At 40.6% G+C, this 24,605-nt stretch overlaps 1 protein-coding gene across 1 annotated transcript in view; it reads right to left on the minus strand.

Moving 5' to 3' along the window:
- Positions 1–24,605, minus strand: part of LOC126092725 (sialin-like) — a 158,846-nt gene that overhangs the window by 38,362 nt on the left and 95,879 nt on the right. Inside the window, exon 8 of the mRNA XM_049908449.1 lies at positions 482–614. Within this exon, the coding sequence (XP_049764406.1) occupies positions 482–614 (133 nt within the window). The remainder of the gene's footprint in view (positions 1–481; positions 615–24,605) is intronic.

The following is a 24,605-nucleotide window of genomic DNA, read 5'->3' on the forward strand; positions in this document are numbered from 1 at the left end:
CACTACTTATATGTAAAAGGATTTTCATTTTTTAAATTTTGTTTTAATAAATCTGCTTTTAAGAAAAACTTTCATTTGTCCGCATTTCAGCGCCACACCCAGTAATTACCCTGAAATTCTGCACCTATATCTACATACCCTCTCCGCAAACCACCGTATGGTGCATGGTGGAGATTGCCCTGCTAATCTCATCTTCGTGGTCCTTACGCCAACTCTACGTTTGAAGTAGTAGAATCGTTCTGCAGTCATCCTCAAATACTGGTTCGCTAAATTTTCGCAATAGTGCTATCCGAAAAGAACGTTCTTCAGACGAATTAGGCTTACCTCAATTTTGAGAAATTTGGTGCCTACATTCCTGTAGGTTATCTTACTGTGCAGAAGAGTCAGGAAAATGACAATAGTAGAATTGTACAGATAGCTACACATCCACTGCAAACGCTTACTGAAACATGAGTAACTATACAGACCAAGTTTCACTTACATGGAATGACGAACAGCTTTCGGACCACAATCTTGTTTCTGTTTGGTTTTGAAAGGATCCAGTCTCCCACAGAGCTAAAGACAACTCCAAAGAGTAGCCTCATCAGGTACGGCAGACTTGCGAAACCTCCCGACTGCAACAGAAGAGCACCAATATCAGACAGAGTCACGGCATACAAGCACTTTCGTCTATTAAAATAAAAAAATCGCGAAGGCGGCGTGCGACAAACGTCACCTTCAGCCTGAAGTGAACTACATGCTTGGTTAAGTAAATGGATTTAGGTGTAACTACATAAAGTAGACTGGAGTAAGTTCGTCTATACACAGCGGGTATACCACTAACTTTGCCACCTCATATATTTTCGAATGAAACAAAATGCGAAAAGTGCAATTTGCCAGGGATACTCTCACGTCAGCGGCTGTCACAATGAACAGAAATGCATAATCCCTACAAGTAAACAAACATTACTTTCAACACAAAATTATTTTTTAAAATGACAAAAAAATGGTTCAAATGGCTCTGAGCACTGAGGTCATCAGTCCCCTAGAACTTAGAACTACTTAAACCTAACTAACCTAAGAACATCACACACATCCATGCCCGAGGCAGGATTCGAACCTGGTCGCGCTGTTCCAGACTGAAGCGCCTAGACCCGCTCGGCCACATCGATCGGCTTCAAATGACACTTGTATGCTTTTTACCAAAGTGAAAGCAAAAGGTACAATTACTGATGGCAGACGTGGTTTCATTGCTCTAAACCTTATACCTTCTGGAATACTTGGATTTTTAATAATGCAAACAGTGCCATAACTGCTGCCGTAATGCTGTTAATGCTAAAATGCTTACTGCGGCTTCCTGTGACAGAGAGATTTGCCGAGGAGAGTGCAACCATCGTCAGCCCTGCACACATGAGGAGAGGCAGCATGCCTTTTCTTCAGACGAGTCTCGGACCACATATCATGGACGTATATATGTGTGAGGACTCTTCACGGAAACAAAGTTGGCAGCTTGCATTTGTCGTAGTCACAAGGGACCAGCACCTGGCCTGATGGTACAGATCGCCTCTGGGTAGCCGGCAGCTGTGGCCGAGCGGTTATAGGCCCTTCAGTCTGGAACCGCGCGACTGCAGGTTCGAATCCTGCTTCGGGCATGGATGTGTTGATGCCCTTAGGTTAGTTAGGTTGTAACAACAACAACGCTGTACTATTGTACAAATAAGTAATTTTTTTTCCTTCTGATTTTTCGATAAACTTGTGTAATTAATGTTCTGCTTTCATTTATTTTTTTGTTTCATGCCATTGTGTTAAGAAAACTGTAAACGAGTTTCAATGTGAAGATTAATGTTTATATTAAACGTCAAGTAATATTGTAATAGAATTGAAATGTAACAAATGTTGAAACTGTTGTAAGATGTTTAAAATTGTAAATGTGCGTCTGGTCCATACGTAGGCAATGTGTTAGGATATGTAGAATGCAAAACCTCGGGTGAATACCCGGTCTGTCAGGGAGCGGTAAAAGGTGAATGGCAGGCGAGCGCGGGAAAATGCGCACGGGCACTGCACGGCACAACGGGCTCAGCAGTAGTAGTTGGAGTTTGGCATTGGTTTGAGCAACACCTTCTGGAGCGAGGAGGCTCTCCTGGAAGACGTAGTTTCACTGAGCCTCGGGTATGCTGTTCCAACGCCCACACAGCATGACAATATTCCATGGGCACTAAATGGAAAAGTATTGCGAGGCTAAGAAGAATTAAAATGCCGATACGTCAAGAGCCATAGCTGTGGTTGTATGTGTGCTCTGTGCCTCGCCATCTCGCCGCCCGCCAATCGCCGCATCGATACAAGCAGGTTGAATCTTTTAGTACTGTATTCGTATGGACCATAGAGTGAACTGTTCAATAATAACCTAAATTTTACCAGAACTTTCCCCTCATTTAATTATCCTCACAACTAACCTTGACAGGGTCCTTTCCAAATGTTGTGCAATCCGAGTGTCCCGAAATGAAAAATTAAATTTTGTGTTAATAATAATTACTTGCAGACCTAGTTATGTTAGAATGGTGTTTAAAGAACTGTTTTGTTAATGAACCAGTAAATGAATAACGAAGGTCTAACGAAGTTGAAAGGTAACTTTAATATTGATATAGTAATGAAGTTTAATTATTTCGAGGCAGATATAAAGGTATTTAAATGAGAAGTAAATAAGATAAAAAGAGTAGTAACTCATATACTGTAAATCTTGAACGCATGATAATTTCAGTAATCAATTTTTTTAATATAGTGATCATAACAGTTTCAGAGCCACCCCCCCTTTTATTCATTTGAATTCTGAAGTGTTCCACATTGGTTTGACCAGCAAAAGTTAAAGTCAATATATAAGTCAAAATTTATCAGTGTTTTATCTTTATCAAAATTGACATTTTGTGTGTGGCTCGAAAGTGCTATTTCTAGGGTAACCTATGCCCGATTTTAATCAGATCAATAGACAGTACGAAGCTTTGTAGTATACATTATAGTGTAGTGTTATGTATTCATGGTTTTTCCATGTCAGTACAGAACGTGAAACTATTAGTTCAATAGATTTTCTGGTTCTAAAATTTTACTATATTACGCAGTGTTACTACGTGTTGTTTTGCATGAATATACATCAACTTGTACAGGGAAGAAACTCAGTTAATGCCTAATTAGGCTGGCGACCGTATTATTATCAAATTGGTATCATCTTCAGTGTTGCTTTTGGTACATACTGATGTGTAATTGCATTTTGAACTTACTTGACGGATCATTGTTATTACAGAGTGGGTGTAAGTCTGATTTGCAACCATTCAGGTACACGCGGTCAATATCTATACGAAAATCCTGTCTCGTAAGGTGGACCCCGCTCACTTACCATAGTACAGGCTTTAATGAGTATTGTGTGCCCCACGCACCGGCGTTACAAGGTTTAAGTAGATCTAAGTTCTATGGGACTGATGACCGCAGATGTTAAGTCCCATAGTGCTCAGAGCCATTCGAAACATTTTGCCTCTGGGTAATAACACAATCACCTCTGGTGCGCACAGCTAATAGCTTCGACGAGATCCGATACATTTTCTATTTACACTCCTGGAAATTGAAATAAGAACACCGTGAATTCATTGTCCCAGGAAGGGGAAACTTTATTGACACATTCCTGGGGTCAGATACATCACATGATCACACTGACAGAACCACAGGCACATAGACACAGGCAACAGAGCACGCACAATGTCGGCACTAGTACAGTGTATATCCACCTTTCGCAGCAATGCAGGCTGCTATTCTCCCATGGAGACGATCGTAGAGATGCTGGATGTAGTCCTGTGGAACGGCTTGCCATGCCATTTCCACCTGGCGCCTCAGTTGGACCAGCGTTCGTGCTGGACGTGCAGACCGCGTGAGACGACGCTTCATCCAGTCCAAAACATGCTCAATGGGGGACAGATCCGGAGATCTTGCTGGCCAGGGTAGTTGACTTACACCTTCTAGAGCACGTTGGGTGGCACGGGATACATGCGGACGTGCATTGTCCTGTTGGAACAGCAAGTTCCCTTGCCGGTCTAGGAATGGTAGAACGATGGGTTCGATGACGGTTTGGATGTACCGTGCACTATTCAGTGTCCCCTCGACGATCACCAGTGGTGTACGGCCAGTGTAGGAGATCGCTCCCCACACCATGATGCCGGGTGTTGGCCCTGTGTGCCTCGGTCGTATGCAGTCCTGATTGTGGCGCTCACCTGCACGGCGCCAAACACGCATACGACCATCATTGGCACCAAGGCAGAAGCGACTCTCATCGCTGAAGACGACACGTCTCCATTCGTCCCTCCATTCACGCCTGTCGCGACACCACTGGAGGCGGGCTGCACGATGTTGGGGCGTGAGCGGAAGACGGCCTAACGGTGTGCGGGACCGTAGCCCAGCTTCATGGAGACGGTTGCGAATGGTCCTCGCCGATACCCCAGGAGCAACAGTGTCCCTAATTTGCTGGGAAGTGGCGGTGCGGTCCCCTACGGCACTGCATAGGATCCTACGGTCTTGGCGTGCATCCGTGCGTCGCTGCGGTCCGGTCCCAGGTCGACGGGCACGTGCACCTTCCGCCGACCACTGGCGACAACATCGATGTACTGTGGAGACCTCACGCCCCACGTGTTGAGCAATTCGGCGGTACGTCCACCCGGCCTCCCGCATGCCCACTATACGCCCTCGCTCAAAGTCCGTCAACTGCACATACGGTTCACGTCCACGCTGTCGCGGCATGCTACCAGTGTTAAAGACTGCGATGGAGCTCCGTATGCCACGGCAAACTGGCTGACACTGACGGCGGCGGTGCACAAATGCTGCGCAGCTAGCGCCATTCGACGGCCAACACCACGGTTCCTGGTGTGTCCGCTGTGCCGTGCGTGTGATCATTGCTTGTACAGCCCTCTCGCAGTGTCCGGAGCAAGTATGGTGGGTCTGACACACCGGTGTCAATGTGTTCTTTTTTCCATTTCCAGGAGTGTATTAAGGTAGTTTCTGTACCCCATAATCGAGGTCTCTGTGGCATTTTTTATTTATTCAATAAGATAATGCAATACCACACGCTGCATGTGCTGTCAAAACCCTAAAGCCGCTGGCACAAGGCAGCTAACATTGACGTGGACATGGATGGAATATCCGACCTCTTGACAGACAGCGCCGTTTGCACACGGGACTAGTTGGTTAACGTGATTTGCGACCTCAGCGCTCTCTAGCCCGTGTCACTCACTGAGAACGTCTGGTCGTGGAATACCGAGGGCTGTCACATCATAACTCGCCACCCAGAACTGCTGTTGAATTGGAGCATAAGGCTGAAGAGGTGTGGTTCACGTCATCCAAGCACGGTTCCACTCGGTGACCCTCAAGGTTAGAGCCGTTCTTGCACCCAAAAGTGGCACCTCTGTGTACGGAATTTCGCACCCTGTAGAGCCTCAAATCACCTATAATTTTAATTACGTAGTCTTCCCGCTATACCATATGCTGACAGTAAGTAAAATACATTATTTGCCATTCCTCCGGTGTTGCAATGTTAACTACTAGCAGTATCACCCTTGTACAGCAGTAGGTGCTGCAAAAGGTACAAAGCACACGGTCCAGTCACACCGCCATATTCGACAGTTATTGCACTAACCATTCACAGACAGCAGGTGGCAGCACTAGAGTGGACGGCGCCCCCAGCAGGGGCTGCGGGCTGTGATTCGACCACCTCTCGGCTTTGTTGCCATGTAGGTACCGTTAGCAGTGCGGTAGGTCAGAGCAGCCGAAAGCTCAGTGTTAACGTGCTATATCGAGTGTTCACATCTGATCTTAGTGTCTGACTGTCTTTATAAAGGTGCTTTGACGTGTGTTTGGTGGTGAACAACAATGCAGAAGCAACGGCCTACTTGTAGTACTCCTCCGGTCTGAGTGCGTAAAGGGCGGAAAGACATTCGTAAAGAATCGAAAATTATCATTCGAATGTACTCAAGTATTTTACTGATCTGGCCGACAATGTGTTAAATTTCACGCAGATTCATAAACTTATTGCTAAAGCGTGTGGTGTCTCCAAGTCAACTGTAGGCCGTGTTAGCAAATCTGTGTCATTGGCAGAATCTCCAGACATGAATGAGAGTTCCGACTCTCCAAGAAAGGGATACGAACGTGAACGGAAATCAACCGACTTTGACGATTTTAACAAAGAGCTCATGCGTAGAACTGTACTTGGATATTACGACAGAGGAGACTATCCAACGGCTAAAAATATACAGGCTGACCTCCGTGAAAAAATTAATTTTTCAGGCTCAGAGACCTCCGTTCTTCGTCTTCTACGCTCCCTCGGTTTCCGATTCGAGGAGTGTAATGACGGGCGGAAGTGTTTAATGGACCGCAGAGACATTGCAGCAGCAAGAGCGAAATTTTTGTGTACAATGCACTTCTAAGGTGCTGAAGACACCAGGCCTGTAGTGTACTTGGATGAAACTTGGGTTTTACAGAACCACACCAATAAGTGTATATGGCACGACTCCAAAGCAAACGGCAGTTTGAAAGTGCCTACTGGTAGAGGTGGCCGATTAATCATCGCCCACGCTGGTTCATTAACCACAGTCTTCATACCAGAGGCCAAACTTGTTCTTGCCGATCCGATTAACATTCATAAATGAATGTAGAAGTTTTTAAGAATTGGTTTATTCGACTGTTGTCTGCGCTGGAGGAAGGGTCAATTATCGTGATGGATAACGCCAGCTACTACTCTATCCAGATAAAAATGTTGCCGCGTTCAAATTGGCGCAAGGCAGATATTATGGAGTGGTTAAAGAGAAAGAATGTTTCATTTTCAGTCTATGAAATAAAGGCTGAACTCCTATCTAAGGAAGAAATCGTAGATGCCAAAAGACTTACGAATTAGGTCAACTTGGAAACGAAGTGTGTCACCAAGTGTTACGTCTACCACCGTATCACTGCCGGTATAATCCCACTGAGTTGATATGGGCCCAAGTAAATCGAGAAGTAGCGAAAAGAAATACTACTTTCAAACTTGCTGATGTCGAGAAGCTAACACACGAAGCTCTTGACAATGTTACTCAGCAGGATTGGGAGAGGTGCATAAAACACGCAGAAGCATGCAAGAAACTGATTTCTTGAACCAGGAAGACACCATAGTGGAATCTATGATGATACACCTGGCTGAAACAGGCGACAGTGAATCTGAAGACACGGAGCCAGAAGATCCTTCAGTTTAGGTAAGTGCCGTCTATGTAAAAAGCTGACTTAATAATTTAAATGTTTGTTCATTTCAGTTATAGAGGACATACTGCGAATGCTTTTCTCTTACAGTAGACGTCTGATAAATTTATCACAAGTGGTGGCGATTAGTTTACTCGACGGTAACTATCAATTAAAATAAGATTGTCAATTCTGCATTAATTAACGACAGTTTTTCCTAAAAACCTATACCGAATGTCTTTACATTCGGATGTAAACTTACTGCATTCGGTTTACTTGTACATTCGAAATTTAACTCCTTTTTTTCATAGAAGGATTTACTGGCTGTTTCGTAGTAAGGGTAATGCAGTTCGTAAAATGACAAAACGTTGTGGTGCTTCTGTATCGACTGTATACATAAACAGTGCGGTAACATCAGAACAGTCCCAGCACCTATTCTGATTCTCCGAGAAGAGCATAATAATCGACGATATTTGACGACTTTTATAAAAAGCTAGAACGTAGAATTGTGTTACTTTAGTATGACAGAGGACATTATCCGATGGATAGAGAAATACAGGGTAATGTCCGTGATGAAACTGATTATTTTGGCCAGTCACTTCAATGCACTGTCCTCTGCGCTCACGTGGTTTTTAATTCAGAAACTTTAATGATGGACGAAATTTGTAACACAAGACAGGGACATTGCAGTGGTAACAACGAGGTTTTTGTGTACCAAGTACGTATTGTGTGCTGAGAATAATAGGCTTACAGCAAATTTAGATAAAACTTGGGTTTCACAAAACCTTTCTAACAAATATTTTGCTCGATTTCAGTGAAAATATTGGCTTCAAAATAACTACAATTACTTTTGCGTAGCGTATATTGGCGGTTTGAGTGATGGATGCAATGAGGAAGGATATGTATTAGCAGCCAGTAAAATATTTTCGGGAAGTAGGGAATATTCTCGGTCATATTAAAGCGAGCCGTCCGAACAAAACTCTTGGCGACGGCGTACAACGACTCGCGCGCTGTTGCGCACGGAATATCGCGGAAGTAATTTGCCTCTGTACGTGATACAATACAATAATGATGTCTGAAATGTTACCAAAAATAATTTTGTAGTTTTCTTATCAACTTTCTCGCGGGAAGTTTCTTCGCAGTTCTACAGAACGAAAATTCATCAGCGACTACATTTTTCGTTACACAGTCGGCACAGTTTCACACCTCTTACAATATTTTATTTTTTATCTCAGAATACTTTTTATAAAAGACGCAGCATATGCATTTGTACTCTTTCAGGATGTTCATATATTTTTGTTTCAGTCCAATTACATTAGTGATTCTGTTAATACCACAGGTTGAATTAAAAAAAAATTATTTTCCTCCAAAATTCCTTGTAACGTTAGTTTCATTTTTATTCCTAGCATTTAGTGAGAGTTTTCTTTTGGAAAGTACTCCATCATATTCTAGACTAAAAACAGAGTTGCCCAATATTGGTTTTGAATTTTTACGAACATTTGAAATTATCACTATTAAAAAAGCTGACAATGCTGTAAGACGGCGAGATGACCTTGAAGCCCTATTTTCGTGCCAGCCACTATTGCAGTGGAGGGTATATAAAGTGCGTCGGGAGGACGCGGAAAACAGTGTGGTCATTGTGTTAATGCAGAAACGGAGTAACTTATCTGAAGTCAAAAGGGCGTGATCATTGACTTTCAGGCCAGGGTAGAAGCATTTCTGTTATGACTAAGTTAGTAAACGTTTTGCATCCGCCGTGGTTATAGTATACTGTTCATGGCTAAATGGCGTAATCCAAAACTGGCGTCGAACCACAGGCAATAGATGACAGCGGTGAACGAAGGCTGCGGAAATGTGTACGGGCTAAAAGACTTGCAACTGTTGAGGAACTTATTGCCCAGATGAACCAAGGTGTATCAACAGTGTCTCCTCGACGAGCGTTCAGCGAAGGTTACTGGGTATGGGCCTCCGAAGCAGGCGCTTCGCTTCATGCGCCAACACTGACTGCTGTTCATCCTCTGAGTGGCGATAGTATACTTTTCAGATGAATCACTTTTTATTCGCCATTGGACAGATGGCCATTGGCGCGTACGGCCCAGCAACAATCGTTGGAAGGGTCCAGGATGGAGAAGGGAGTGTATCGTCTCTGGAATATTTTCGTGGTATTCCCTGTGTGATCTCTTATTCTGGAAGAACAGTGGATCAACACAAGTATACATCTATCCATCGAAACCAGTTCTACCTCTACATGCAGTTTGTTTTTACTCAGCACGATGGCATCTTCCAGCAGGACAATGTAACGTGTCACACAGCTCGCACTGTGGTTTGAAGAGTACCAGGATGAGTTTACCGTACACCCCTGGCCATCAGACTCGCCGGATTTAGATCCAGTCGAGAATCTGTGGGACCACCTCGACCAGTCTGTTCGCGTCATGGATCCTCAACCGGGAAACGTTAATGCATCTGGCCACAGCATTGGAGTCAACCTGGCGCCACACGTCTGTCTCCTCGAGAACCTCACTGACACTCTTTCTGTTCGTCTCGCAGCCGTCCATGCTGCAAAACGTGCTCACTCAGGCTCTTGACAGGTGGGCACATTAATGTGTCTTGGCGGTGTGTAAGCTCACTGGACAAAAAATTAGTCACCTCTAGAAAAACAATGCAAGCGTCATTTAATACCACGTAATTCCGCAGCTGGACTTCATAACCGCCTGTGTTCGGTTAGGAAGTGATTCCAAAAGGTTGTGCAAGTACGTCGCATCCACGTCGGGCCACTCGTTGAGGATTTGATCTCACAGTTTGTGACGGTACTGGTGTGTAGTATCTGTAAGTGGTTGTTCTTTGGATGATGACAATGCCTAGTGGCGCAGAGAGTCACAAGCAGAGGCAGTTGTTGAGAGGCTGTGGAAGGTGTAGGCTGCGTGAGCCAAAGGCGGTTGCGTAGCGAAGGATGTATCTCTATGTTTAATAGTAGTGGCACACAGTTTGAATAATAGTGTGTTTATGTTTGTGCAGTGTGATAAAGGAAATAAATTGAATTTTACCAATTCTTAATGCTTCTCCATCAATTAGTACCACACCATTGCATTTAACAATGAACGAAGTCTCGATATACACGGTCAACTACAACAAGAGGATTGTAACATAATAATCATTAATTAACCCATATAATCTCCAAGGAGACGGGAGCTTATAAGTTCCATCAAATTGCGGGGATGCCGACGTCGGCGTTTTACCCGCTGTTCCAACGTATCGCACAGGTTTTCTATGCGGTTCAAGTCAGGTGTCTCTGCAGGCCAGTCGGGATGTAATATGGTCAGGGAGTATGCCGAAAGCCAGTCACATATTCCTCCAGCCCTATTAACTTTGCTGTTATCATTTTGGAAGATAGAAGCATCAATAGCATACACATCATGGAGACGTTGACTGAAAAGCAATACCTTATCAGTCAGAATGTTTAAATTAACATGCTTGTTTACGTGAGCGGTCACTTCATGATAAGAAAAACATCTTCCAAACAAAACACGCCCAGAACGTGACAGAATCACCGGCGGCTTGAAGCTGACCTTGCACACATTCAGAATGAAATGCTTCATTTGGCCTTAGACGCACTCGACGACGTGCGTCACTTGAACATTGGCAAAAATGTGATTCGTCAAACCTCACTACCTTCCTCCAGTCAGCTACTGTCCACGGTCGATTATTTCCAGCCCACTGAAATCGCGCAGCTTTATGTGCCTGTGTGAGCAATGGTCTCTTGCGACTCCAAATGTTCATTTCAAGCAGTTTCAGTAGCAATATTTTCCAGCTAACAGGTTTGGGATGAACCATCATTCACTGCCTTCTGCATTTCCTGTCGGGTTTGGAAGTGATTTTGATTCACAAGCCGTGAAACGTGTCTCTGGTCCCTCTCGCTCAGGACATTTTTCCGACCACATTTCTGACGTCGTGTTTTGTGGTCACGTGCGTTACACCACTGGTTGTAGACACATGGAACGGCCCGCCGATGAACACCAACAAATCCAGCAACTACACGCACCGTATGGCCATGGGCATATTCATGTCCATTTGAAATATAAATGTTCCGGTGATCCTTACTTCATTATGTTCACGTAGAGGCAGTACGCGTGTGATTGAGCACATGGGTCTATTGCTGTGCCACCTGTAAAGGCTTAACGATTCTTCTGTGCATGCACACTGGATGACCAATTTTTTTGTCCTGTGAACTTACAACGATTACGAATTATTATGGAGTTTCGTGAAGCTGTGTTTCCACCGTAATTGAAACTGAGTGTTGATCTTATCCGAACTTAGTGACAGAAGTCTGATATTTCAACACTTCTCTCAGATGCACTCTATCCATGCACACCCCAACTTATCCCAATTCTTTTAAACACTTTCAAGATAATGTGATGATGATGATTGGTTTGTGGGGCTCTCAACTGCGCGGTCATCAGCGCCCGTACAAAGTCCCAATTTTTACATAGTCCAGTCGTTTTGCACAGTCCATTCTAGCCACAGTCACGAATGATGATGATGATGAAATGATGAGGACAACAGAAACACCCAGTCCCCGGACAGAGAAAAATCCCCAACCCGGCCGGGAATAGAACCCGGGACTCTGTGATCCAGAGGCAGCAACGCTAGCTTCTAGACCACGAGCTGCGGACCCAAGATGGTGTGGTATGACACTCGCGGTTACTGTGGTAACGTGCCATATTAATTTTACCAACATCACACTGTAAGCAAATGGATGCAAAATTGTCCCTAATGAAGTTGCACAAAAAGAAATCAGACATTGAAGGACTAAGGATTTGTCCTTATGGGCGACAGACCATCAATCCGTCGACCTCGTAATGACACAGTAAATTCTAGGGATTAACTTCATTTTTCTTTCTTTTCGTTTTCAGTTTGTTACATAAGTTTCTTTGACGAACTTCAGTACGTGCACCAATGCTTTATGAAAGTAACAAACAATACCACCCGTTAATGGCACGTGATACTGTTTCGCACTTTGTGTTGTCTGTGCAAAGTTATAATTTTTCATTACTACTCAGTAATACAGTTTCGATTATTTTAGTACCGATTTAAATAGTAAAACAAAATTAGTAGGATATGTGACGTATAAGGAAATATTTTTGTATGATATTTTTTTAACATTTGAGAGAGAGAGAGAGAGAGCTGCACTACGTAGATCAAAGATATTGCTTTGTTGTTGAACAAGGAGACAAAGAGTCAGCAGTTGTGAGTCAGTGAGTCAGTGAGCGGCAATGTGCGCGTAAATCAGAGTTTGTGCATTGTTGTGGACAGTTCCAAATAACGATTTTGCGGAAGAAGCCGCTTCATTATATAAACTGCCAATATCTATGAAATCATTGATAATGATGCGAGAGAGTTATCTGTCTGTTTACTAGTAACATTAACTTTGTTATAGACGTCGACCAAAGAGATAATATTCTACCTCTTTGACGTCGACAATGCTCCGAACTTCTCTGCAGAGACTACAGCTTGTAAGTAAAATTTTGTGAAATCAGTTGGATTTCGAATTTCAGTTTACCAAAGGAATACATTACTAAACTGTACTGTTATTAACGATTGTTGTTTTTTATCGGTTGACTACTTTTATTTGCAGTTAAAGTCTTACAGAAAAAGAGAGTGTGTAATCTATGCGAAAGGTACGTAATATATTGTCGATGTGTGAATGTAGTAAACCTCAGTACAGGCAATCAGATAACAAGATTATTTTATTAAAAGAACGCTCTTCCAGCAAAGGTGAGTAAATATTTTTATACTAATTTTGCGTGAAGTCAGTTCGAATGGAATTGATTACCAGATCTTTGGTTAAACTGTGAAGCTTTCGCTGTTAAAGATTGTGCGTAGATTTAACATAAATTTTGCAAGACAGTAAATAGGAATTTCGAACAGAAACTCACCTGTTCGCTACTCAGTTGCAACTACTGACACTAACTTCATTTTAAAAATTTACTGTTTGCACGTAACATAATAGATGTGATACCAGTTTTACCAATTTGAATTTAAAGGCGACCACAAAAATATCTTCATTATTATAGTACCTTTGGGCTTTACATTTTTATATTTTTTATGCATGCATGAATGTGGTTACGTAATACTGTCATGTTTTTGCTATGTAATGTACTACGCAAATGAAGTGTTGTCAAATCGTTGATGTCACCTCCGTCATCTTTGAGTGTACGTTATTTTCTAATTTCAACCATTTTTTTTCACAATTGTTAAAATAGAGTGCTTTTTATGGGCGCTCATAGCGGGCCGCGGGGGGGGAGGGGGGGAGGGGGGGGGGGTCGGCACTGCAGACAGCTGCCCCTTGTGAGAATTCATTTAGTTTACATGTATGAAAAGGACCTATAACTGCTGGGCTCGGATTTTTATGACCTAAAATACGTGGAAGATAATTACTTAAATGACCTGAATGTATCTGTAAAATGATGTAAAACTGATACGAAACACATGTAAAGTAAGTTATAAAATGAAATCGAGTAATAAAAAAATTATAGGATGTTGTAACTGAAATTACGGAAAGGATTTAATTAATTTAAAAATCGCTGTGTTTCTCTCTATGTTCTCTCATCGTTTGAAGATGCACTAAAATTGTCGTATGATAAAAAACTGTTACAGTGTATGACAGTCAGCGCGCAGAGGTTCGTGGAAATGAGGGAATGAGGGAATGTCTCTTGACGGACACCGTTTGCTTGTAGTTAGAAAATCATTCAACATTCTCTGTAACAAACGTATGTTAAACGTGTAAATGTGACATAAAAATCTTAAAAATGACACCATAGTTGAAAATTAAAAACAGTACGGTTGCTCTATGACGAAAAATGTGAAATTAAATATACATTTCTACAGCCAGAATATTCGGAATTTTAGTACTCATGAACATGGTGTAGCTCACGAGGAAAGAAATATTACTTGTTAACAAACTTTGGCCATTACTATTATGCTGAGGTACGAAATAACGCTGTCTGTCTACTGAGTGACGGAACTATTACATGTGTACGCGATTCCATTAAGAAGTATATCTGTGGTCAGAGTTTCGTCTTGGAAATGTTCCCTTCCTAGGAATTGAAAATGTCACCCACCCATCGGTGTAACAAGACGGTTGCACAACAAAACACATTCAACAAAAGCCTAATCCTTCAAAATTCAAGTAATGCTTAACAACTGACAGACGCTTATTTAAAGGCCTAGCATACTGTGTTTCTTTCCATTTACTGAAGGGGCGTTCATTTCTACTTGTCAGTCAACCTGTGTGTTCTAACAATGGGTAGCATTCACTGAGTAATTTTTGTATGAAGGCTTTGAGTTAATTAATTTCATAATCATTCCTGGAAATAAGTGCCAAACTTGAGTATGAACGTCTCTGTAGCGGGCTGTCACGAAACTCAACTGATACGTACGTTGAGAGGGAGTGGTTGGCAGTGAACGAAATTATCTATCCATTTTTCCGCAGTCAATAGTGAGTAGTGGTGCATGAATGCAGATTCTGCGCATTCTGAGGTGTAAAAGCACAGTGAATAGGACGAAAAAATGATTGTTATTTATAATGTTTTTGTACCTCTTAAACGAATGAAAACCGAAAATGAAAGGGAGGGAGAGGAAAAATATAGTACCTGGCTGAACCTTGGCAAGAAAAGGGTAGAAAAATATCGGAAATTACGTTGAAAAGCAAGCAAGGAGATTAATGATTCCCTAAAGTACCGTACAAGACTTTATTGAAGCCATGGGAGCCTGACAACAATTATAATTGAAAACAAATGATGCATGTGGCTTAAAGAAAACCTTTCGGTTTCGCTGGCTGTGATATCCATGGTTGGTGTATGCACTTCGCAAATTGCGTATGTTTTTCGGCCACGTATAACGCAACGCTGTCATGGCTCATTCATAAGCCGTTCATTCACCCATTTTAGAAAGTTACAAGAAACTGCAAAAATGCATATGAATTCGGCGTGGCATAAAGATCCAGCAGAAAGGTCAAGTAATTTTGATAATGTTGTTACAACAAAACTAAGAGTGTAAAAGAACTCGTCGATGAGGGAGAAACTTGCGAAATATTACAAATCAATAGTGCCAAGCTGAAATCAGTTGTTTCTTGCGTATTGTTTTGCGCATTACATGACTTACTAAAGGTAAGAACTACAGACGCTGTCTTCGATTATTTATTGCAGTTTAGAGTATAGTAAAGTGTCGAAAAATTGCGGAAACATTTTGAAAATGCCTTGTTATTTCGTGTTCCCCTCATTGACAAAGTGTGTATGTGGACGAAAAAGGAAGGTTGAATCGTTTACAAGGACTGGTTGGATACACATCTGCATGAAATGAAAAAAAAGTTGCGTGGTGTTCTGATCCTGAATAGTGTTCACAAGTCAAGAACTGTAGATATCAGTCATCTTTGGAGTGAAACTTCCTGGCAGATTAAAACTGTGTGCCGGATGGAGACTCGAACTTAGGACATTGACTTTCGCGGACAAGTGCTTTACCGACTGAACTACCCAAGCACCACTGACCACCCCTGCCCCCTCCTCACAGCTTTACTTTCGTAAATACTTCGTCTCCTATCTTCAAACTTCACAGAAGCTCTCCTGCGAACCTTGCAGAACTAGCACTCATGGAAGAATCAATGTAATTGTAATGAATGCGTGTAGCATTAGTAGCACCGGATCCAGGAAGGAAAGCGATACTTCTAGCTAAGAAAAGGAGAATATGTGCAAATTGTGTAGAGTAGAAAGATATAGAAACCGCTATGCTCGGAACCTAACTCCGCGCAAATTTGCAGTAAGAATTATATTGAAAAAACTCCTGGTGTAGAATGAGAATAAACCATAAATCCTTAAAAAGCCATCAGAAAAGGTATAAAATTGTGTTTTTCAAAGTATGAACTTTAAATAAATGAAATTATTATTAAAAGTGGCCAAAATAGTGTCAATTTATGTCCGTTTAAACGACAAAGGCTAGAGATGCTAAGTAACTTTTTACAGATTTTCTACTAAGCAGAGTTTCCTGCGCGTAAAACGAAGAAATGGAAAATAAAATTATAATGCAAAAATTATAATTGAAGGGGATAGTTTTCAGCTCTTAATTAAGACCTTTCTGTTCTATTTCTAATTAATAACGTATACACTATTGATAATTTGTAAAAAAAGAAATTAAATATGTTCTTTATTATTATTGTTACTTGCTTGTGAACCATGTTGGATCACGCTGTGATTTTAGATTTGGTTTCCCGATATTTAATATTGCCCTCATTTTCTCACCAAAGGCTGTTTTTCTTTCTTCAGTTCACTTGGTTCCTGGTTGTTCTGGAGCCTCATTCTACCCAACAGTTTATCTTCTGACTGAGTAGATGCCAGTCTGCTACTTCCACTGCTTCTGCCTGTGCCTCGTAGAAGTCCTTTTTAACTTATTTGATACATGGTACATTCTTTAATTTTACAACGATCTGTTACAAATTGGTTACTACAAGTCAGCTCCGAGCCAGGCGCCCTTTTGCCTGCAATTCCCGCCATTTACGACTTGAGTGGTGTCAAGCGAGATCCCGTTGAAGGACAGGGTGGAGGTCTGTTGTGTTTTCTGATGAAAGCTGGTTCTGATTCGGTACCAGTGATGTCCGTGTTGAAAGGTGGCTACACTGAGCCACAGCGCCAAAGATCGCGCCAGAGAGTATTGTTCCGCCGCCTCCACTGGCAGTGCTTATTGAGATGTAGCGGCAGGCAGTTCTTGCCGAGAAGTTGTGGTGGTCACTGCTTGTAGCTGAAGTCAGAGTGAGATGCGGTAGTGGAGAGTGTTGTTCCATGTTTTATGCAGTGGTTTGATGGGAGAGATGATGATGTTCTAATGGAGATATTGTAATGGTCAGAGTGCATTTCGTCAATATATATGGAGGTATTTTCTTTTATTCTTTTATTCTTTCAGTGACCTGAATAATGTGTCATTACAGGTTCAGTCAACAAAGCATCTGGCGTGTGTTCTTGTATTAGAGTGTAATTTTGGTTTTCTTGCACAATTATAGTATTTCTAATTTTCTTTTATCACGTCAGTATAATTGGTATTTAAAAATTCTTGTCTTGTTGAAGAAGAACCGTGCCAGATGTGCGTTGAGTCATACTACCACATACATAACAGCTACACTTGTGCTATGTTGGCTTTGTAGATTTTATAGTTGCTGGGGACTTAATTAATTAACTGTGTTAACGAAAATTTTCTTTCATTGTTTGTTGTTATTCTATGCAGTCAGATTGCGTACTAAAACTAGTCAGGGCCAGCCGTTTACGAGACTTGCGTAATCGGACAGACAGCTACAAAAAAATGTTTTCATTAATATTTAAAAAATAAGCCCCCATGCACGTGGCGACCGCTGCTTCGGATCGTCCCTTGGAATTCTTCTGATTGTAAAAATAGTAGACAGTAGTATTGTTGCAGTAATTTGTAGTTCTGTAATTGTAGTCTAGATTGCATGTGTAGATTTGGTAATTGTCATCCTTCTAATGGTATTTCATAATTTAATTTTTATTGCCTTGTATACGCATTTGACAATTTAGTGCAATTATTTCAATTGTTCGATTGATCGTGTTTGAGGGAGACATTTCATGTAAATGGTATTGTTGGAGATAAGGAGGCATTGTGTGTAACTTTCGCACAGTGACGAGTTTTGTATGTTTGGCAAATGATTACGCGATCGATGAAAAAGGCAAAAATGATGAATAGTGAGAATGACGAAATTGTTAACATGGCGAACTCGCCAACAGAGGAAAACAGTATGATGGATAATGAAGTGGAAAACAATGTAATAAGTCGGGAAAATAGTCCGGAACCATTTCAAAATTTTTCTCAATCAGAAAATTCACAGAATCCGAGATTAACGACAGAAGATTCTGGAATAGTATCGAACTCATATAGCTTTACTGCTATGACGAAGGAAGTTAGTTTTACGGGAAATGTTAGGGGCGAAAAGAATTTCGAACAAGTTAATCTGGAGCAGTTGATGAGTGCAATATTAAATTTACGATCTTAATTAAAAACAGATAGGGGAAAAATGGAGCAGTTTCGATCTGAATTAAAAACAGAGATAGGAACAATTAAAACTGAGATGGGAACTTTGCGATCTGAATTAAAAAATGATATGGGAACAATGGAAACACAGTTTAGATCTGAATTAAAAACACAGATGAGAACAATGGAAACACGGTTAGACTCACGAATAGGGACATGTTTCAAAAATATGAAAGATGAATTAAAGAAAGAAATCAGAGAAGAAGTACAACCGATTTTGAATTCTCACAATAATAGATTAAGTGCAGTAGAGATTAGACAAAGGGAACAGGATAGAGAACAGGAAGAAAGAGATCGCGTGATAGTACAGAAATTTTCAGAGTTAAATTTACAATGTGCAAAAGATAAGGAAGAAATATTTGAGAGAATCGAGGAATCCATACCAAATGACAGATTAAATAACCTAACACAACAGTATGAACAGTTAACTACTAAATGCGTTAATACTGAAACGCGAGTCGCGACACTTACGGAAGACGTAAATAAACAGAAAGAACAAATTGGTGACTTATCGGAAAGAGTGGAGGAGATTTCAGATAAATTGACAAATCTTAGTTTAAATGGGGACAGAGATTCAGATGACACAGCTCCATTGCCATTTTCAGAAACCAAAGAGTACCAGAGCATAAGTAAACATGTTGAAAATCAGGGAAAATTTAATGAACGCGTGAAAAGGGAATTTGAGGCATTAAAAAAGCAAGTCAAACAAATTGAAGGCGAAATCGTAGGAAAAGACGGCAAAAGAAATTTAGAATCACAGATACCAGAGGGGTTTGAAGAAAATAATTTGTTTCATTTACGGGATGCAACAAGAGAGCGCCAGGCGCGCGAACTTGACAATAATCGGCATTGGGACTGGGACAGACGCGGTAGGTCTTTGTCGCCACGAGGCGAAAACTTTGACTATAAACACTTTTTGACTGTTCGGAAATTTAAGATCTTCCGCAATTCTAAGAATGACATACATCCATGTGCATGGTTAGATCAATTTATGTACGCACTTCCGCTAAATTTGCCACTAAGTCACAAACTGAAATTTATGTGCAGCTATTAATGTCCTCAGGGGATTCACTACGCTATGTGAATATGTGCCGTAGCGAGCATAGGGCCCCGAGCTGTAGTGGTGCTATTTCTCTTTTAGTTTTCTGTACCGCTGCCTACTCTTTCACTATTCTTTGCATCTATCGAAACAACTCTTCAACTATCAATCTATCTAGAGAGCGTGTAAAAAATAACCGGATATGACTATTTTACCCAAAAGTGACTTCAGAAATTACCGTTTGGACTTACTGTACCTTCAGCAGCATTCATTCGTAGTTTAAATGAAATTTTACCTGTTTATCTTCGTGACAATATTACTTCTTATGTCGACGACATTCTTATTGCTAAACATTCTTGGAGTGAGCACAACAAAATTTTGGATTCATTATTACGTATTTTTGCAAGAGTTGGCATTACAGTGAACTTAGAAAAATCTGAATTTGGTCGTTCTCAGGTGAGATTTCTCGGTCACATTATTTCTACAGAAGGTATTCTTCCTGATCCAAAAAAATTAGACGCTATTCGTAATTATGCTGTTCCTACCACAAAACGTGATGTTCGTAGTTTCCTTGGTGTCTGTAATTTTCTTAGACGATTTGTTAGATTGGACAATTTGTCCACACCTCGTTTATGTGAACTATCTGGAAAGAAATCTAATTTGTGTTGGGATGAGGAAGCTCAGTCAGAATTTGAACAACTCCGTGATGCTTTAGTTGCTGCTCCACTTCTTTCACACCCGGATTTATCTAAAGATTTTTGTTTGGCGACGGACTCATCATACAAAGGACTAGGTGCACATTTATTTCAAGAAATAGAAGAAAACGGCGTTGTAGTACAAAAGACTATTGCATTTGGAAGTCGTGTTCTCTCTAAATCAGAAAAGAATTATTCGATTACGGAACTTGAAGCTTTGGCTGTTGTTTGGGCTTTTACAAAATTTCGCACATTTTTGTTGGGCAGACATACTAAGGTTTACACCGATCATCGAGCTCTGGAGTTTCTTATGTCGACAAAATTAACTCATGGCAGATTGTCACGATGGGCGTTGTACCTACAGGAATTTGATTTTAGTATTGTTTACATACAGGGTTCTTCAAATATTGTTGCTGATGCTTTATCACGTGCACCTATGGGTTTGAAACAAAGTGCTGAAGAGGACTGCAAGGAAAACAATTATTGTTTGATGTATATTCAAGGTGTTGCGTTTGAGAACTTTATTTCGTCTTCGCTCCAGGACATCGCTAAGGAGCAAAATAAGGATCCAATCTGGAAGGACATTAAGGAGAAGTGGAAGAGAAAGGAAAGCGTAGCGATTAGACAGCATTATTTAGGTCGCAATGACATTCTTTTTAAACGAAAATCGGTCGACAACTCTGTTTGGTTAGTTTGTATTCCTGATGAGTGGGTTAATAAGCTGATTTGGTATATGCATTTCAGTTATGCACACTTTGGTCTCAGAAAATGCTTTCATAAATTACGAGAAAATTGCTACTTCAATAATGTGGAAAAACGTATTCGATTTGTTCTTGCCAAATGCAAATTATGTCAAAAGGCTAAGCCGCCGACAGTTTCTCACAGAGCACCGTTGTTTCCTATCATTCCAGCAAAATTAAAGGACATGGCTGCAGTTGATTTGTTCGGTCCAGTGGTTCGATCTACTAATGGTTTTGCGTACATTTTCGTAGCAGTGGAGTTGACATCAAAATATGTGTGTTTTACACCGTTACGCAAAGCAACAGCTCGTTCAGTATCTAATGCTTTCATTAACCATTTTCTTAAAGAAGTGGGTCATGTTGATAAGGTTATATCGGATAATGGATCACAGTTTCGTTCTAAAATTTGGCTTCGTACTCTACGGCGTCGTAAAATTAAACCAATTTTCATTTCACTTTTTCACCCTCAATCTAACGCTTCAGAGAGATGGATGAAGGAAATCAATAAATTGTGTCGTCTTTATTGTCATCAGAATCACAGAACGTGGGATCAGTATCTTCATATTTTTCAAAACATTCTGAATGAACTCCCTAATGATTCAACTTCTTTACCACCTATACTGATATTAAAAAATAAAGCACCAACAAATCGCATATCTGAAATCGTTCCTTTTCCGCCTTCACGGAAACTGCGGCATTCTGAAGTTGTGAACCTGGCTTTGCAAAATATTGCATCTGCTGCTGCTAGAAGAGAGAAATCAGCTAAACATCCTGGTCATTTAAAAATTTTGTCAGTTGGTCAGAAAGTATTAATTAAGTCTCATCGTTTGTCTCACAAAGGAAAAGGCTTGTGTCGCAAATTTTTTCTGCTTTATAACGGTCCATATAGAATTCGCAAAATTATTCATGATAACACTGTTGAAGTAGAAACTCTTAAATCACGACGCTCTAAGGGAATACATCATATATCAAACGTTAAAATTTTTGTGGAATGACATACTTTTGAGAGACTATCAGCTACTTGTAAACACGCAGAGAGTACAAGGACACCGCGCTGTGTTTTGGCGGCGGCACATACTCAAAGCAACAGTCAAGTCTGCGCGCCGCACAAGGCAGTCGTTGACCGCAAACAATCACTTCCTACGTCACGCGCCTACAGCTGATCGAGCGCTCAGTGCGAATGCACTGACAGCTGTAAACAAATACACAGTCTTTCTCCGAATAAAATCAGTATAAAGCTATAATGACTTGATGAATTATGTATTAACATTTAGTATTTTTCAGGATACGGTTTTATAAGATATTTAAGAACTTCAGGTAAATTCTGTGTGTCTCCGACGTTAAGACGACTTGCTATCGAGAAATTTTCAGGAAGAATGTAATTTCCAAGAAGAAACTAATAAACTAAAAAAAAGGTAACTATTAATTGAGTTTATTTTTCAGGTAACATATTTCCACTTAGGTACGTACTTTAGACGTAATTTGCTGCTCGCGATTACGTGATTCATACTTTGTACTAATTTCATGTTCTATGAATTTACTTGTGAAGCGACGTGCTTGCATACGTTAACTGATTTTGACAATGATTATTAATGAACTGGATTGTTACTTGTGTATATTATGCATCGCTTGGCTGCACAGCTTTTTCACTGATGTCATATTTTTAATTATGTGCCTGCTGTGCCTATTTATTTAAATTATAATTGTCACCTGATTAATTGTGCTGATGTGGTTAGGTATGTAAGTTATACTTTGTGATTTATCTGCTTGCGCCTTCATGTTTACTTATTAAGATACGATGCTAATGACCTGTTTAGTACGTAAGATATATGTTTACTGTTATGCGTATGGATTGCACATTTACACATTTCTGCTTGTTGTCATAACTATACTTTAATTTGGTACATAGCAATGCTGATGTACAGTGTACGGACATGGAGTGTGGGTTACGATGTGGTATGGGTTACGGATTGTTCGCTTGGCGAAGCCTCGTTATAGAAATTGTGCTGCATCCACTTGTTGACATTCTGTTCACTACTGGTATATTTACTCGCTGTTGCTTGTTTTGCTTACGCTCAGTGCTTTATATTTTAACATAAGAAAATGAACTGCAGTAATTCGATGAGCGACTTTAGTACAAGAAACATCATAGAAGTCACATGAGCTGGAGGTTTTATGAAAGCTGTATAAATGTATGCCAATAGGAAGGAATCTAACGACATGACATACCAACACAGTTATTACACTGCATTTTTCGTGAGCAATTGAAATAGGAAGTGACACTTGACACAAGAAATACTCCACATGTTTGCTTCTGTTTGCCATAATTCTTGAAGTGGTGTACACACTGTGAAATATTAGGATCATTCACACTCCGTAATCGTACTTAATTACTGAGAGTTATTCGAACTAAGTCTGTTAGAGGTCATGTATGCATTCTTTGTTTATAATTCATAATGAGTAGAAGATTTTGGTCAGATGGATTACACAGAGGTTGTGTGTTGACAGTGTGTCTTCGGATTGTATGGGATGATGAGGTTTGCATTAGGATTTTATCTGTACTTATTCGAGGAGACTGACTAGAGGAAAGAGTTGTTATGGAAGTGAAATGATACTGGCAGTAAGGTTTATATGTATCGACGTATTGAAAAGGTGTTATGGAGGTATTGAGATTATATGAAGTTGATTGGAGTTATGGTGTATAAGAGGTAAAATAAGTGAGGTGCATATTTTTTTTTTGTTGTTGGTCTATATGGAACAAGGAGGATGAAGATAGCAGACTAGAACACTAAAATGGAAGGAAGATTGTCTACACACACTTTGTTAAATCACTAAGCAGTATGTACTTTTTTTTTTGGAGAGAGGAAGTTGCATATCTTGGCACACTGACAGTTGTTCAGCAACCGTACATTTTGATCTGGCTTGGCAAACATTGGTCTTGACATGATGACTATGACGTTGACTTAACTATTATTGACTGTTATACATTGCTGTCACTACTACTTGATACACATGATGAACATGAAATTTTGACAGAAGTGGATTCACACAGTTAACACTATTCAATTACACAGTAGTACTTAATGTGGATGAAAGATGAGTGAGTGTGTTTTGTGTGTTTTCCTTTCCTAATCCTACCCACCTATCTCCTAAATATTATTTTATTTGTTTGTAGTGGCTTGCACTGACACCCATAAATATTATAGGTTTACTGGTGTTTGTGTATTTGTAATAGTAATATGACAATTATCTGATATCATTTGTGTGTTTGTTATGATTTGTATGTTTAGTGTAAGAGCATTGTAAAAGCATTTGTATGTGCATTCAAACTATTGTTCATGCTTGAACTGTCTGATTAGTGATAGTAAATATTATGGACTGTTACTTGTACTTTTTCTACATGATTGGTGCCACTAGGACATGTTTAATTTCTGCTGATGAACTGTGTGATCAGTGATAGTAAATATTATGGACTGTTACTTGTACTTTTTCTACATGATTTGTGCCACTAGGACATGTTTAATTTCTGCTGATGAACTGTGTGATTAGTGATAGTGAATATTATGGACTGCTGTCTGCACCTACTCAACATTGCTGGGTGCCATTGATGGACTGCTACTACTGAAATGATGTCACCTGATGGTGTCTGCACCTACTCGACATTGCTGGGTGCCACAGATGGAACTGCTTCTACTGAAATGATGTTACTTCTTGCTGTCTGCACCTACTCAACATTGCTGGGCGCCACTGATGGACTGCTTCTACTGAAATGATGTCACCTGATGGTGTCTGCACCTACTCGACATTGCTGGGTGCCACTGATGGACT

Source organism: Schistocerca cancellata, chromosome 7 (assembly GCF_023864275.1).
Source record: "Schistocerca cancellata isolate TAMUIC-IGC-003103 chromosome 7, iqSchCanc2.1, whole genome shotgun sequence".
NCBI lineage: Eukaryota > Metazoa > Arthropoda > Insecta > Orthoptera > Acrididae > Schistocerca > Schistocerca cancellata.